Below are 18,100 nucleotides of genomic sequence, written 5' to 3'. Positions count from 1 at the left end.
TGACAGACAGGTGGTGGCCGTGCCTGAAGTTCACTGGCAGGGAATCGGACCCAGGTCTCCCCACCGGAAGGCAAATTCTACCACTGTCCCACCAGTGCCCCTGCTCCTCATTTAGTAAGTGAAAAAAAGACAGAGATTTCAGATATGAAATGAGTCTTCTTTGCTTCCTCCTTCCTGCCAAGGGCTCTGTAGTGCTCTCTCCAGCACTCAGTTCCTCTTCTGTCCTCTATCCCTCCATTGGCTCAGAGAGCTTTTCACCCTCCCCCCTAACCTGAAGAGCCACTCAGCCAGCAGTGCTCAAGGCCCTGCAGACCCAAGAAGGCAAAGGGCCCCAGGAGCACCCAGGAGGGGAGGGTGAACTACCGCAGGGGTGCTGGGCCTGAGACCCTCTACAGAGCACCTCCCATGAGAGATTCCCAACTCTCAACCTCTACCAACCCAAACGCTAGCCTTCAGTCACCCTTCTCTGGTCACCTGAGCAGCTGGAACCAGGGGCATGGCTGACCGATTGCCAGTAATCTGCTTTGCTTGCCCTGATTAACTCTGTTTACCTTTCTAGACCTCAGTGTAAGATAAAAGGGTTGGTGCAAATACTCACTCAAGTGCCTTCTACTTTTAAAATACTATGGCATTAAGTGCCTTCCAAAAGGAAAGCTCACGTCTACGCCTATGAGGCTCTTAGGTGGCTTTACCTCTCTGTAGGCCCCACCTGTCGTGGCTAATAAGTAGAGGCTGGGCCCAGCAACCCCAGGGCAGCCTGGGTTACAGACATCCACTGCGTGTGTGCCTGCCCCACTGCTGCCTGGGTGGAGGCCGGCTGGGGAGCACCTCCCTCTCCCTGCCTCCCCAGTTCAGGCACAGAAGTAGAAACTAATAATTGAGACCAGCTGCCCTGGCAGGATTCTCTCTTTTCAGTCTCATGGATGAAAAGGGCTGTGGCCACACAAAGCACTATCATCACTATTATGATTCTTAACTGCTCCTGTCACCATTTCAGTTCATAATTTACCAGTCAGGGCCCTGCCCATAATTCTTTCAAATATACTTAAAGAAGATGACACAATAAAAGCACAGAGGATACATTTCTCTCCAGTGGGAACCTTCCCAGAAACCCAGTGCTGTCGAGTCGATTCCGACTCATAGCGACCCTATAGGACAAAGTAGAACTGCCCCATAGAGTTTCCAAGGAGCGCCTGGCGGACTGGAACTGCCAACCCTTTGGTTAACAGCCGTAGCACTTAACCACTACGCCACCAGGTTTTCCGTGGGAACCTTAGTTGTGGGTTTTTAGCCAGCCAGCCCCAGATACCTCATGAGGGGGACCGTGTCCTTGCTCTGCTGGGGCATCTCACCCTTCAACCCATCCTTGTAGTAAAGCCAAAACAGCTACCTTCAAGTCCTCCACATCAGAGTAGAACTCTGCTCCACAGAGTTTTCGATGGTTGACTTTTGGAAGTAGATTGCCAAGCCTTTCTTCAAGGCACCTCTGAGTGGACTCAAATCTCCAATTTTTTGGTTAGTAGCCGAGCACTTAACTGTTTGCACTACCCAGGGACTACCCTTGTACGTAAAGTATGCAAAAACCACAAAGTTAAGTTAGCAGTGAAAATTCCTCAACTCTTTTCCCATAAAATGGCTTTCTGCCTCAGAGGTCAAGAGAGTTCTGAGGTTTTAGATTTCTCTGGAAGCCATTTTGATATTAGCTGGTGCTCCTGGGGTCCTGCTGCTGAGAGAATGGGTGTGGGCACTTCCTGAAGGGCAAGCAAAAGAAGCTCCCTATGGGAGGGGGAAGCCTGAGATCTGCTCTTGGAATTGACACTAACTCCCCCAATAAGCCCGGCAGAGACTGTGACCAGGAAGGCTAGGGCCAGGCCCACATCATACAGGATCAAGGACAGGAACCGGAAAATGTCTCACCCTACAAAGAGATTACCCGGGGGAGTTTACTGCACATGCCTTCAAATATCCGAGAGGCTGTCACTATGGGAAGCCCTGGTGGCGCAGTGGTTAAGAGCTCAGCTGCTAGCCACAAAGTCCGCAGTTCAAATTTACCAGTTGCTCCTTGGAAACCCTATGGGGCAGTTCTACTCTGTTCTTACAGGGAGTCGGAATTGACTCGATGGCAATGGTTTTTTTTTTTTTTTTGGTATCATCATGGGGAAGGTGGGCTACACTTGCTCTCCATGGCCCAAGGAGTACAACTAGAAGCTACCCATCTGTTATGAACTGCATGTCTCCCTAAAATACGTGCTTAAATCCTAACCCTTTTACCTGTGGGTGTAATCCATTTGGGCGCAGAGCTTTCTCTGTTGTGTTAATGAGGCCATGTCAGTGTAGGGTCTGTCTTAAGCCTCATCACTTCTGAATTATAAGAAGCAGCATGGACAAGGACTAGCAAATACAAATGGAGGACGGCGGGTGCCATGTGAAGACTGTCCAGGAACGGAGGAATGCCGGGGGTGGAGACACCAGGCTACAGGCACTAAAAGAAACAAGGACCTTCCCCCAGGGCTGACGGAGTGACAGCCCCCCTACAGCCAGCGACCTGAATTAGGACTTAAGGCCTCCAGAACAGTGAGAAAATAAATCTCTGTTCTTTAAAGCCACCTATTTGTGGCATTTGTGTTACAGCAGCAATAGGTGGCACGAGCAGTTCTGCACTCAACAATACCCTAAAGGGTGGCAGTTCGAACCGACCCAAGGGTACCACAAAAGAAACCAAACCAAACCCATTGCCATCGAGTCAATTCCAACACACAGCAACCCTATTGGAGAGAGCAGAACTGCCCCCTAGGGTTTCCAAGGAATGGCTGGTGGATTCTAACTGCCGACCTTTTGGTTGGCAGCTGAGCTCTTAACCACTACGCCGCCAGGGCTCTGCCACAAAAGAAAGGCCTGTAGTTCTGCCTGCATAAAGATTACAGCCAAGAAAACCCTCTGGGAGCAGTTCTACTCTGTCACGTGGGGTCTCCATGAGTCAGAACTGACTTTACGGTACTGGATTTTTTGTTTTGTTTTGGAGCACTGGGAAACTAAGATGCTACCCTTCTTTAAGCACTACCTTTCCATCCAAGTGCTGGTTTGGACACCAGGAAGCTGCTGGAAGCAAACCCGGGCAGGCAGAGGCTGCAGATTAACCTGGAACAGGGCCCACATGGTCCAAGACAGGCAGGGAGCCAACTGTCACCCCAGGATCCAGCCAGAGGACGGCCCTTATGTTAACCCATGTTTGAACCTTCACCTGACAGTGACGTGCAAATATTGCCATGGCTTCTGTAGTGGGGTCAGGGTGATGGAGAAAGGGAAACTCAAAGACCCAAACTACAGGCAGCAGCGTCAACCCAGAGCTCTTCCTTCCACCAGAGTACCGGCCCCTCGTCATGTGAATATTTCAGTCTGGAATTATTTTTACTGAATTCTAACAAGGTTTACTGCAAATGGATTTCACCCACACTTAAATAGTAGCAGGAGTCCCTGGGTGGTATAAACAGTTAACGTGCTCGGCTGCTAAACAAAAGGTTGGAGGTTCAGGTTCACCTAGAGGCACCTCAGAAGCCCTGGTGATCTACTTCCAAAAAATCAGTCACTGAAGATCCTGTGGGCTCAGTTTCTCCTCTGACACACACGGAGGCACCCGGAGTCGGAGTCCACTCAGTGGCAACCGGTTAAACAGTAACAAACGCCACTAGTTCCTATTTTTAAAAAAACGTATCCCAGAGAGAAAACCAGAGATAATGAATGAAGCCCCCAGCCCTCCAGTAAAGACACCTCACAATTAGTGTCACCACTAAAGTGATATATTTTTTAAATGACTTTAACTAAGTGAAGTTGACCGATGGCAGGACAGAGATATTGTAAATTCCGTGAAGGCAGAAACCATGTCTGACTGACCTTTACCCAGAGTCTACTCGGTGCATAAAACCAAACCAGGCCCGTTGCCATCGAGCCAATTCCAGCTCATAGCAACGCTACGGGACAGAGAACTGTCCCATAGGGTTTCCAAGGAGCGGCTGGAGGATTCGAACTGCCAACCTTTTGGTTAACAGCCAAGTTCCTAACCACTGTGCCACCAGGGCTCCGCACAGGGCATAGCAGGCACTCAGAACCAATTGTTGAAGAAAGGAGCATGGCTCTGTGTTACTCTGTAAAAGCTGGGGAGACCAGGACCGTGAAGTGGAAGACATGCGAGCATCTTAGTAGAAAGGCAGGGTGCGACCAGACAAGGCCCAGCTCTCAGCACAACAGCCAGGGGCAGATTAGCCAGTAAGCAAGGTGCATGGGCTTAACTGTGTCTACTTACCATCTGTAGTGTACAATTTCACCTGGGTTTCCCCGTGAGTACCTTGCCTTTACGTAATCCATCCCTGACGACAGCATACAACCTACCCCCTCTCTTGCCCTCTATGGGACAACATGACTTTTGACAGCTCTTCAGTCTGGGAAGCCGGGTTCCCATCGCAGACAGCAAAGTCACTCCAGGGACAGGTACGTATGAGGTAGGGTGCAGCCGCGGGAGCGGACGTCCTTGTGTGTGTGAACTGTGGCCCTGCGCTTTACAGGCTGTGTAGCCTAGCAAACGGGGTCTGCCATTAAACAAGAAGGGGGCAAGAGTGTTACTGCTGAAGGGGGGCTGAGTTTCTGTTTGGGGAGAAGCAAAACTTGTGGCAATGGAGAGTGGTGACAGTGGCACAATATGTTGAATGTAATTAATGGCACTGAATTGTATACTTAAAATGGTTAAAATGACAAGCTTTTTGTTAAATATATTTTAACACAATAAAATTAAAGAACAGGAGGAGGAGGATGGAGGGGGGAGAGGAGAAGGCGGTGAGCTACCGGGGAATGAGTTGATAATGTCATACAACTTCAACAGTCAGACAGCCCCTCAGTGTGTCTCCCCGTCCCAGCAGACAGGCAGTGGCTCCTTTCTCTGAGCTGTAGGTGGCGTGTGACTCACAGGACTCTTGTTTCTGTTTATGTCAGTCCCTCCCTTAAGGGCAGAAATCACAACCTACTCATCTTCTGATTCGGCCACCTCAGGGCCCAGCACACAGCAGGTGCCTGATAGGGTTTGTCCCAAGTGAAGCCATGGACACTGTAAACATCTTGTCCACCCTAGACCATTCAAGGAGAAGCCACGGCCTGTCTCCAGCTTGCCTGAGAGACTTGCCCCAGCTCCAACAGCTGAATGATGGTGGGTGGGATCCTGATGACAGACACTTGGTTTGTCCTACCCCAGGGACTGGCAGTGGGGCAATGTTAGAATTCTTGCCTTCCAGGCAGGAGACCCAGCCAACAAGCCTCATGCACAACCACGATCTGTCTGTCAGTGGAGGCTTGAGTGCTGCTATGATGCTCAACTGGCTTCAGGGGAGCTTCCAGACTAAGACAGACTAGGAAGAAAGGCCTGGTGATCTACTTCCAAAAATCAGCCAGTGAAAACCCTGTGGATGACAACAGTTCGATCCCCAACCAGTCATGGGGATGGCAGAGGACCAGGCAGCATTTCGTTCCGTTGTGCACGGGGCCACCACAGTCAGGGACCAACTTGACAGCAGCTAACAACAAAAGGGGTTGGCAAACTATAGCCTGCAAGCTGTCTAGCCCACAGCCTCGTTTTGTATGGACTGAAAGCTAAAAAATGTTTTTACATCTACAAGGATTGTTTACCAAAAAAGAAAAATGAATACACAACAGGTCTGTATGTGGGTCAAAAGGCCTAAAATATTCACACGTGCTTACGTTGCTCGTTTCTTTCTTGCAACCCTCTACAAGCAAGTCTGAAGAAACCAACCTGCTTGAAGAGTAAAACTGCTCGACTTTATCTGTCCTCATCAGTTAGCAAGGCTCTAAACTTTAGTCACAGGATAAATAAAAGGTAAAATATGGACAAAGCTCTACAGACTTCAGGGAATGCCTGAGTCCCAGGTGTTATTTTCACTGAGGCCAGTTCTGCCTTCTGAGGAAACTGACCGCCCAACGTGTTGGAATGGAGACAGGCCAGGAAAACCCTTTCTCCTCTCACTGGAAATGCAGGCTGAACAGGAACTGGTTTACGAAAGCACCCCTTGGGATCACATGATTTTGTTGTTTTCAAATACCCAAGAATATCCAGGTGGTATTATTTTCACAAGCAGCCCATGATTCTATTAATGGTCAGCCCTTTCTTCCCCTCCCCTGTCCTCAACTACCTAGCACTCAGAGCTCACAGTCAGCCAGAGACTAAAAGTCCTGAGTGTTAGACTGTGACAATCTAAGCACGTCTGGTGGGGAAGGGCAGCTCCTGCCACACTCACAGTCAAAGCTGGTGCCTGGGAACTCAGAACTAGTTTGTGGAGCCACCAAGTCAACTACACAAACCCAACTGTCTCCCACCTCGCCTGCCAGTGTTTGCTTGTCTGACCCATGGAAAGGCAAAACAAGACATCACAACACCCTATGGGGAATCAGGGCCACAAGTGATGAACTCTGATAGAATGAGAGAAAAATTTGGAATAGAACCTCAAATTCCTATTTAAAAAAAAAAACAAACCAAAAAACCAGACCTGCTGGACTGGTTGGGACTGGAGGACTCCCCACCGCCGAAACTACTGCCCTGAGATATTCTTCAAACCTTGAACCGAAATTTCCTGAGGTCACCTTGTAGCTAAGTAACAAACTGGCTAAAAAATAATGAATATCAACCATAAGTACTGTGCTCCTTTAAAAAAGCACTTATATGAGACCAAATGGCCAACAATTACTTTAAAACAAATATAAGAATGTAAGGGCTTAGGGAAACTAGAATCATGGAAACAGAACAACCAGAATGGAAATAATGAGAACACTCATACATTGTGAAGAATGTAACCAATTTCACTGAACAATTTGTACAGAAATTGCCGAATGGGAACCTAAACCGCTGTGTAAACCTTCACCAAAAGCATAATTAAAAAAACCTTCAGGGGCTCCAGTGTGTGGAGCCAGAGGCTGAGGGGGCTTCCTGACGGGGTACGGAGCCATGCAGAGCTCAGCCCAGCCTCTGCTGTTGTTCAAGTCTTTGTGGGCAATGCAGTTGTATTTTGGAAAGTGCTGTGGAGGGTCTGGAGTCCCTGGGTGGTGCAGTTACCTGCATTTGGCTGCTAACTGAAAGGTTGGAGGTTCAAGTATACCTAGAGATATCCCGGAAGAAAGACCTGTCTGTCTATTTCTAAAAAATCAGCCATTGAAAACCCCGTGGAACACAGTTCTACTGAAACACATGGGGTCACCGTGAGTCAGAACTGACTTGACAGCACCTGGTTTGGTGGGGAGTCTAATTGTTCCTAAGAATGCTAAGGTCACTGTCTAAACTTGGTTCCCCCTTTAGGCACTGAGGCAGCAACCAGGGGGAGGGGGAAGGTGTGGGATGAAGCTGTAGTGCTTTGATGAGAGATCTTTGGAAACAGGGCTGTAAAATTAGAAAGCTTCTTCCCCGAAGCAATTTTTAGAAATAAAACTAAGACGCTATTTCCTGGGAGATGCTGGTGGTGGATGGTAGACCGAACCTGAATAAGGGAACTTTTCCTGGGTCCCGCGTGCTCGTGCACACACAGGTGCGCGTACACACAGGTGTGCACACAGTTACACCCACATGTGAACGCACACCTACAGGTGCACATACACATAGCCCTGGCTAGCTCTGAGCCCACTGAGTGACCACAGGCCATACGTGTGATACACCAAGGTGAGGCTAAATGATCTTCCGGCCCCTGTGCAGTCCTAGCTTTGAAATAAAATACTTGGGGACTGTCAAAGGCTTACCTGGTCTGTTTCCTAAATTTGTTCTTCATCAAGGGCCTTGAAGCTTCCCTCTTCACCACCATGTCCCTGACTTCTAGATTAGGGCCCAGCACACCATACTGGCTAAACTGGCTGCCAACAGCCATAGTGAAACCCACTTCTCCCTAAAATCACCCACCTCCCTGTTCCTGGCAGAGGTGGAGAGAAGGTGCTGGGTTCAATTTTCAGTTCCTCCTAGTTACATGTGGCAGGACACAAGCCACGATGCATCTCAAGTCGGGGGTGACTTCAGCAAGCACAAGACCCATAAGGAGACCCTGGCTGCATCCTGGCTCCATGCGCCTGCTATGTGAGGTAAAGAGGTCACTCAACTCCTCCAGGCCTCGGAAGCTTGTCTGCAAATGGGGGGCTGGGCCCTGGGGTCTCCCCTGACCCTGTGGTTCTCAATTTCAGAAGCTGCAAATGTTAGGAATTGCGATTTCCGCACTCTCCCTTTTGTTGTTGTTAGGTGCCAACGAGTCGGTTCTGACTCATAGAGACCCTCTGTACAACAGAATGAAACACTGCCCAGTCTTGCGCCATCCTCACAATCGTTGCTATGCTTGAGCCCATCATTGCAGCAACTGTGTCAATCCATCTCGTTGAGAGTCTTCCTCTTTTTCGCTGACCCTCTACCAAGCATGATGTTCTCCAGGGACTGATCCCTCCTGATAACATGCCCAAAGTACCATCCACACTTCTAAGAACATTCTTGCTGTATTTCTTCCAAGACAAATTTGTTCATTCTTCTGGCAGTCCATAGTACATTAAATATTCTTCAACAACACCATAATTCAAAGGTATCAATTCTTCAGTCTTCCTTATTCATTGCTCATTGTCCAGCTTCCAAATGCATATGAGGTGACTGAAAACGCCATGGCTTCGATCACGTGCACCTTAGTCCTGAAAATGACATCTTTTTTTTTTTTAATTTTATTGTGCTTTTTTTAGGTTTAAGTTTACAGTGTGAATTAGTTTCTCACTCTAAAATTTACACACAAATTTGTTTTCTGACATTGGCTGCAATCCCTGCAGTATGTCAGCACTCTCCCCCTTTCTACCTGGGTTCCTTGTGTCCAGTCATCCAATTTTCCTGTCCCTTCCTGCTTTCTTGTATTGCCTTTGGGCAGGAGTTGCCCATTTGATTTCATATATTTGAACTACGAAGCAGTTTCCCACATTTTCCATAGTGATTTTACCATTTTACATTCCGACCAGCAGTGCATAAGAGTTCCAATCTCCCTGCAACCTCTCCAACATTTGTTATTTTCTATTTTTTTTTTGACTAGTGCCAGTATTGTCAGGGTGGGATGGCATCTCACTGTAGTTTTGATTTGCATTTCTCTAATGGCTAACGATTGCAAGCATTTCCTTACGTGTCTATTAGCCATCTCGAGTTATCTTCTTTGATGAAGTATCTGTTCATATCCTTTGCCCATTTTTAACTGGATTATTTGCCTTTTTGGTGTTGAGGTACTGAAGTATTTTGTAGATTTTAGAGATTAGACCCTTGCCAGATACATCGTTACCAAAAATTTTTTTCCAGTCTGTAGGTTCTCTTTTCCCTCTTTTGGTGAAGTCTTCTGCTGAGTCTCAGTGTTTAATTTTTGGGAGCTCCCAGTTATCAAGTTTACCTTCTGGTGCTTGTGCATTCTTAGTTATGGTTTGTATTGTATTTATGCCGTATATTAGGGCCCCAGTGTTGTCCCTATTTTTTCTTCCACGGTCTTTGTTGTTTTAGGTTTTATACTTAGGTCTTTGGTCCATTTTGAGTTAGTTTTTGTGTATGGTGCTAGGTATGGGTCCTGTTTCATTATTTTACAGATAGACATCCAGTTTTGCCAGCACCATTTGTTAAAAAGGCTGTCTTTTCCCCACTTAATGGACTTTGGTTCTTTGTCAAATATCAGCTGACCACAAGTGGATGGATTTACATCTGGGTTCTCAATTCTGTTCCATTGGTCTATGTACCTGTCAGTGTGCCAGTACCAGGCTGCTCTGACGATTGGGGCTGTATAGCAGGTTCTCAGATCAGGTAGTGTGAGGCCTCCCAGTTTGCTCTTCTTAATCAATAATGTTTTACTTATCTGGGGCCTCTTCCCTTTTCACATAAAATTGATTAATTTCCCCATCTCATTAAAGAATGCTATTGGTATTTGGATCGAGATTACACTATATCTGTAGATTACTTTGGGTAGTATTGACATTTTCACAATGTTGAGTCTTCGTATCCACGCGCATGGTATGTTTTTCCATTTATTTAGGTCTCTTTTGGTTTCTTGTAGTAGTGTTTTGCAATTTTCTTTGTATAGATCTTTTGCTTCCCTGGTTAGATTTATTCCTAAGTATTTTATCTTTTACGGGCTATTGTAAATGGTATTGATTTCCTGATTTCCTTTTAGATGTTCTCTTTGTTGGTGTAGCGGAATCCAACAGAATTTAGTATGTTAATCTTGTATCATGCTACTTTGCTGAAAACTTCAATTAGTTCCAGTAGTTTTCTTGTGGATTCTTTGGGGTTCTGTATAGATAGGACCACGTCATCTGCGAATAAGGATAGTTTTACCTCTTCTTTACCAATCTGGACATCTTTGCTTTTTAACATTTTAAAGAGGTCTTTTGCAGCAGATGTACCTAATGCAATACCTCATTGTTTGATTTCTTGACTGCGGCTTCCGTGGGTGTTGACTTTCCACACTTCCCTTCCCCACCACCTCTTTAAAAAAAAAAAGGCATGTCAAATCACTCCCATTTTAACAACCACAAAAGCTCCAACTTGGCGGTGGAAGTTATTCTGATGACACGGTGAGTGGGCAAAGGGCACAGCCAGTTCAATACTGGGGCCTAAGGCTCAGGACTGTGGTCTGGTGGTCTAAGCATGAGCCTGGGTTTCAGGGCTGGTATGAGATGTGTATGAGGCAGTGGTGGTTCAGTGGTAGGATTCTCACCTGCCATACAGGAAACCTGGTGTCCATTCCCAGCCAACGCACCTCAGGTGCAGCCACTATCCTTCTGTCAGGTGAGGCCTGCAGGTTGCTATGATGCTGAACAGACTTCAGCGGAGCTTCCAGACTAAAGCAGGCTATGAAGAAAGGCCTAGTGATCGACTTCTGAAAATCGGCCAGTGAAAACCCTATGGATCACAATGGCCTGATCCACAACTAATCGTGGGGATGGCGCAGGACCGGGCAGCATTTCATTCTGTTGTACACCGGGTTGCCATGAATCAGGGATTGACTTGGCAGCAGCTAACAACTATGACAACATAAGATGTCATAGTTGCCCCGTGTGCCCTACTTAATGAAGGGAAGAAGAGGCGGAAGGGAATTCAACACACAGTATCCTCTTTACTCTTTACTACAACCATGGGATAAATATCATGATTTCCATTTTCCTGTCATGAAGTTGCCTCAGAGATGTCAGATGGGTCATGGGTAACATCATGGTAAAGGACAAAGCCAGGATTCAAACCTAGCTCTGACCACAAAGTCCTGCTCCTCCCCCGTGCCCAGTACCTTCTCCTGACCACACACCTCTGCTGGCCCGGCATCCACAATGAGCCTCCAACACCACCTCACAGGGCAACATGAGGAACCACAGTCTCTGCTGTAGACGAATGGGGGGAGGAGCCCATGTAGGATTCCAGTGGAGCTACAGAACACAGCAGCCCCTTGGTAAACACCAGTGTCCAGTGCCCTTCAAAGCATGGCCAGGTCCCCACTCCTGAGTCTGCATGTTATGTCATACCACCTCTGCCCCCACTGTGAGGGTCCACTTCTCTACTGTTTTCCTCCAACTATCTCTGCTGTAATGGTAGGAACTTCTTATAGGGCTCAAGAGGGGCCAAACCCGTTCCTTTGTCCAGAACTCAGGGATCTCAAGAGTCTGAGTTCCGGATGTAATTCCTGGCGAGAATGGCTGGGAGGCACAGCTGCCTGGTACAGCCGAGTCTGCTGCCACACAGTAGCTCGCCGCCCCCCTGCTCTGAGGCAGACCTGCCTTGCCCTGTAGCTGCCCTGACACAGAGGTTGCCTTCATTCTAGAATCTAGCCTTTGCTACTGAACTTCCGTGCTAAATCTGGCGGCAGAGGGCACCACGATACCACAGACCCCCAGGCTTCAGGCTGCGAGACCAACCCTGATGTAAAAAAAAACAGTAAAACCAGTGCCGCTGAGTCAACCCCGACTCATAGCACCCCCATGTGTGTCAACTGTGCTCCATCGGGTTTTCAATGGCTGATTTTTCAGAAGTAGATCACCAGGCCTTTCTTCCAAGGCACCTGTGGATGGACTCAAACCTCCAACCTTGCAGTTAGCAGTCAAGCACATTAACGGTTTGTGCCACAATTAAAAAGCCAATCTGACATGGTGCTTAGAAAAACAGACTCTGGAGTCAAAAGCCCAGCATCCAGCCTTGGCCCTACCTCTTACTGGTGTAGCAGGGACTGACTGTGAGCTTAGCTATACCCCAGATGTGGCATTAGGGCCCATGGCTGGGAACAAGAGACACTCAATACCCCATGTTCCAGAAAGAGCCACAAACATCTGGGGACAAACGCACATGCACACATACGGCCTGGTTCTTCGCAGAAGCAGCCCTACGACTAGCCACCTCCCCAGCCTGTAGAAAAAGGTGGAGAGGGGAGGTGGGAGAGAAGGAGCTGCTGGCTTGCTGGTGGGAAGCAGTGTTCACGGTAGGAGGTGATAGCCTCCCCCTGGACTAGTGCCGAGGAAGCGCCAGAGGAATTGCTCACAGGGTTTTGAAAGAAGGGAGCCTGGCCTCCCAAACCCTGGACAGACGCTTGCTGAGATGGAGACCCCAGGCCCCTCTGCTGTAGACGTATACCACAATGGATTGTGGAGGGGCATTGCTGGAGTGTCCGGCATGTGTCCTGGGGGTCTAAGGGTTCCAGGAACTGGGAATAGGGTGCAGCTCTCTCCTGGGAGTTCTGCAGGTGGGAGGGCCCCTGGAGCAGGGAGTGCAAGGGACTGGGGAGGTATGGCTGAGAGAAGTAGGGGGTATCCCAACCCTGTCACCATGTGGCTCAGAGAGAGTGAAAAGGGGTCTCAGCAGTTCTCATGGCTTCATGACAAAGGTCCTGGAGACTAGGAGAGGGGACCAAAGTCATGCCACTGCCCCACCTGACAGCAGCCGCAGGAGGAGGCAGAATGACATGGAACCACCCATGTAGAAACAGCCACATCACAGAGTCACCCACTAAGGCAATGCCAGAGTCAGGCCCCAAGGCAAACAGCAGAGAGCTGCAGAAGACAGCCAGTGCCCCTGTTGTCCTGCCCCTCCACTACCAGGCCCGCAAGAGGCAGAGCCAGAAGACAAGGGGAGAGGTTGAGATGCTGGACCCTCTTGACGCCAGGCACTGAGGCTCTTAAATTGATTTAAATTGGATGTGAGATTAAAGTTTTAATAATCTTCACGCAAGCAGACTGCCACATCCTTCTCCCATGTAGTGACTGGTAGATTCAAACCGCTGACCTTTCGATTAGCAGCCAGGCGCCACTGGGGTGGGAAAAGAGACTTAACCCAGCAGGGTTTTAAAACAGCGATTTGGGGCAAAAGTAAACCAATTAGCAGAGGTTACCCTAAAATGAAGAAGCCCTGGTGGTGCAATGCTTAAGCACTCAGCAGCTAACTGAAAGGTTGGTGGTTTGAACCCATCAGTGGCTCCACAGGAGAAAAGACCTGGTGATCTCCTTCCAGAAAGGTGACAACCAGGGAAATCCTATGGGGTAGTTCTTCTCTATCCCACAGGGTCACTATGAGTGAGAATCAACTTCATGGCACACAACACCCTAAGAGAATGGGGGCAGTGATGGTTCAGTGGTAGAACTCTCACCTTCCATGCAGGAGACCCAGGTTCGATTCCTGGCCAGTGCACCTCACGCACAGCCATCACTCATCTGTCACTGGAGATTTTCATGTTGCTATAATGCTGAACAGGTTTCAGTGAGCTCTTTTAGACTAAGAGAGACTAGGAATAAAGGCCTGGCAATCTACTTCCAAAAATCAGCCACTGAACACCCTGTAGATCACAATGGTCCAATCCACGGCCAATTATGGGGGTGTCAGCATTTGTTCTGTTGTGCACTGGGTCACCATGTGTCAGGGCCAACTCAGGGCCAATTCTATGGCAGAGAACAATAACACCCTAAGATGTGTGACTGAGGGCAGGCAGCACTGCACAAAGTCAGTACACGAGGGTAGGCCACACCCACCTGGGAAGGGCAAACCTCCCCACCTCTCTGAACCTCAACAGGGAGAGAACAACTCTCTCTTCACAGGGCCATCAGGCTTCAAGGAGATGAGGAAGAAAGTCTGGGGACACAGCCTGCATCTAGAGCTCCCTCCACCTCCCAAACCCCTTCCACTTCTACACGTTAGTCACACTGCTCCCTCCCTCTGTGTCCAGTGCTTTTTTCCTCCTCACCTCTCCTCCCAGCCTGCAAATCCACCTCTCTTCTGAGCCCTCTCAGCTGTTTTCTTCCATGTGGCCCTTCTTGCTAACACTTAAATATGCACTCCTTTACATCCCTTGCATTATTACAGAACTGTGCCATATGTATATTTTGTATCTTCTCAACTTGACTTAAACTCTTGGAGAACAACGTGTTACATTTTAGAGTATATTTTTCCACGGTTGTCCTTGTTATTACATGCCTAGTTGGTTCCAACTCATAAAGACCCTATGTACAACAAAAGGGAACACTGCCCGGTCCTGCACCATCCTCACAATTGTTGTTATGCTTGAGCCCACTATTGCAGCCCCTGTGTCAATCCATCTCGTTGACAGTCTTTCTCTTTTTCGCTGACCTTCCACTTTACCAAGCATGATGTCCCTCTCCAGGGACTAGTCCCTCCTGATAACATGTCCAAAATATGTGAGATGAAATCTCGCCATCCTTGTTTCTAAGGTGCATTCTGCCTGTATTTCTTCCATGACAAATTTGTTCATTCATCTGGCAGTCCATGGCATAGCCAACATTCTTCGCCAACACCATAATTCAAAGGTATTGATTCTTATTAGGTCTTCTTTATTCATTGTCCAGCTTTTGCATGCATATGCATAAAACACCATGGCTTGGGTCAGGCACGCCTTAGTCCTTAAAGTGACATCTTTGCTTTTTAACACTTTAAAGAGGTTTTTTGCAGCAGTTTTACCCAATGCAATGCATTGTTTGATTTTTTTTTCCACAATAAGAGGCCTCAAATGCTGTACCATTTGTCATGCTCAGATGTCACGGATGTGGGTGTGAATCCTGGCTCCACCATGCACTGACAGTGTGACCTTGAACAAGTCATTTAACCTCTCTGAGCCCCAGTTTCCTCCTCTGTAAAATGGGGACACAATCAGTACTTTCTTCAGAGACTGGACATAAACAGTATTCTAGTAAGACCAGCTGCTTAAAACTCGGCTAGCACAGAGTACATGCTTCTTAATTGCTAGCTGCTACCACTTCCCCTACAAACCTGGTTTACTTGCTCCAAGAAGGGGCCCAGGAATCCGTAACTGTAAAGCTCCCTTGGTGATTCCAATGTGCAGCCCAGGTTGGGCACCCTGACTAAGACAATGAGTGTGTGTGGGCAAAGGAGGGAGCAGTGTAGAGCTAGGAGTCAAAGGAAGCACTCCTTCATAGCTCCCCAGCACTATAAGACTATTTGTCAAGAAGCCGGGAAATGGCTTTGCTCCGCCTGGGTCCAAGATACCAGTGCCTCAGTGCCACCTTCTCCTGTCAGCCTTCTTGTGCCCTCAGGAGAAACACCCTTTGCTGTAGGGCCCCCAACCTGGAGGATACAAAGGAGGCAGGGCCGTGGCTTTGGGTCTCTGGGCTGAGTGGCCCTGTTTCCCCGGTCACTCTTTCCCTTGCTCAGCATTTACTCACCAGCCAGCAGATGGTGCAGAAAATGTGCAGCCCTCCCCCTAATCCGGCTTCAAGTTCAGTATCTGCACGTGATTAGAGGGCAATAGCCGCTTCCTGTGCTTTCCTTTCATTCTCAAGGAGGGACAACATTAAAGGCCTCAATGTGCGAAGTGACTCTCATCAAAGTTCTTAAAGCAGTATGTTTACCTAACTTGCATCTTCCTAGAACCTTCCCTTGCATTCTAATCAAAATGCCAGAGTGCAGGGTAGCTAACTGCCAAAACTGGTTCGGGGGTTTGAAAGTAGTATTTGGACAGACATTATGCATTACTCGTGGATTGGAAAATATGCTGAAACCTGGACTGACAAGAAGCCTCTGAGGGTCATCCCATTTTGGTAAGATTTTAATACGTAACAATATTACATACGCTATTTTTTCTACCCAAAAGCATTGCGTCCAAGTTTTTAGTCAGTGGCTCCCACTACACCAAGGCAACCCCCCCGCCCTTTTTTTTTTTTTTTTAATCAATGACACTTTCTTTTGAGAAATAGAGACACGGTTAAAAGGAGCCCTGGTGGCGCAGTGTTTAAGCACTTGGCAGCTAATCGAAAGGTCCGAGGTTCAAACCCACTAGCTACTCTGAGGGAGAAAGACGTGGTAGTCTGCTTCTCTAAAGATTTACAGCCTTGGAAACACCATGGGGCAGTTCTATTCTGTCCTACAGGGTCGCTATGAGTCAGAACCGACTTGACAGCAGTGGGTTTGGTTTTTGGCTTTTAAAAGGACTAGAGAAACCCTGTTTGCACCTGGACTCTGCCCATTAGATGCTTCTTAAATTACCCGAAGCCAGAGACAGAGATGGCACACTTCCCCCGGCCAGAGTCCTAGTGAAAATATACATTTTCATGCTTGCAAAGTTAGTGGAATCAGAGATGATGATGATGATCACAAGGTTGAGCTATTAAACCTTTGTGTAATTCTTCAGGCAGTATTTGCAAAGTGCTTTACAATTACTGTACTTTCATTAAGTCAACCATCATTTAAAAAACAGCAGCCAAGTTATTTGCATGTTCTATTAGCTTATTATCAATATGCCTCATAAAAAGAGCCCCAGCAAACTTTTATGGGTTTTTCTCTGGGCCTCTCAGATGAGCTCAGACAGTGAGCCTGGCTCCTGTTGCAGCAGCCAGAAGCTGGGTGTTACCCCAGACAGCTGTTTAGCAATCCTGTGGATTGACTTAGCAAATCGCAGGTCAGTAGGGTTGCTAAACCGGGGGTTCAAAATACCTCATCAAAACCATGCAGGTCCTAATCTGCCATCACTCAAAAAAGCCAGAGGTGGCCCAAATCTGGAGGCTAAAGCGCACGTGCCCTTTCAAGGCTGGGATTACTAGGTGCTTTGGAACGGGGGGGATGGACAGGAATTTTAGAGTTCAGGTTTCCCCCGTGGGCACCTTCCCTCGGTCCCAACTTTGACGTGTGTGCAAAAAGATGCTGATGTTGCCCGCCTGTGTGCTGTCGCGCCCAGTGCACATCGGTTGAGCTGAACTAAGGGCAGTGACTGGCGGTGCCCTCCAGCCCTCACCTTTCCTCCCGGTCGCCTCTTTTGGGAATGGGGTTACCCGAGAGAAAGGCCTGCCGGTAGGACCGAGCTCAGCCAACCCCAGAACCAGTGCCTTTGCCCACCCCCGCGGCTGCCATCTCCACTGTGTCGGGCGCTGGTCGCCCTGCCAGGTGAGCCCCCTCCAGGTGCCTCCCGCCCACCGAGGCTGCTTCCTGCGACTCACCTGCGTGAAGTATAAGTTCATCAGCGTCAGGGTGAAGAACTGGAGGCACACGGGGAAGCAGTAGAGCAGCCAGAAGACGAAGGGGCTGAGCGAATTGGCCGCCACGAAGTCTTTGAAGTAGAAAGAGAAAAGGACGGTCCGCAGGGAGGCCCAGAAGAGGCAGAGGAAGAGGAAGACGCTCTGGTAGCTGAGCCGCTTGTGGCGGTAGCGCAGCACCAGCCAGAGCTGCACGTAGATAAACAAGAAAAGCAGGGAGTAGAACACGGTGTAGACGATGGTAAGGCCGAGCTTCACGTAGGGGGGTACGGCCGGGGTCAGCGTGGGCGGCAGCGAGTCATTGCGCAGGGGGTCCCACGGCGGGGCCGCCATCAGGGCGCGGGGCGCTGCGACGCGGCCGGCGGCGCACTGGCCTCATCGGGCCTCGCGGCCACCTCCGCCGCCCGCCCCGCGGGGGTCTCGGCGCATCGCGCTGCGCCGGGAGCCTGGAGACTGGAGTGAAGAAAACAAGCCGCACTTCCTCCCGCCGCACCACATGATTCACTGGGACGGTCTTTGTCTGCGATTGGCAGCGCCGCGCCCGCCGCCCCCGCGCGCCCGGCAGCCCCGCGCCGCCCGGCCCCCCGCACTGCCCCGC

At 48.9% G+C, this 18,100-nt stretch overlaps 1 protein-coding gene across 1 annotated transcript in view; it reads right to left on the bottom strand.

Annotated features, from left to right (window-relative positions):
• Window positions 1-17,881, bottom strand: part of GPR137B (G protein-coupled receptor 137B) — a 65,561-nt gene extending 47,680 nt beyond the window's left edge. The window contains 2 exon segments of the mRNA XM_003411004.4: window positions 17,467-17,835; window positions 17,837-17,881. Coding sequence (XP_003411052.3) covers window positions 17,467-17,835; window positions 17,837-17,881 — 414 coding nt within the window.
• Between the last annotated feature and the right edge of the window lie 219 nt (window positions 17,882-18,100).

This window comes from Loxodonta africana, chromosome 25, assembly GCF_030014295.1.
Source record: "Loxodonta africana isolate mLoxAfr1 chromosome 25, mLoxAfr1.hap2, whole genome shotgun sequence".
NCBI classification, from domain to species: domain Eukaryota; kingdom Metazoa; phylum Chordata; class Mammalia; order Proboscidea; family Elephantidae; genus Loxodonta; species Loxodonta africana.
Note: the sequence above shows the minus strand (reverse complement) of the source record. Positions and strands in the feature narration are given on the sequence as shown.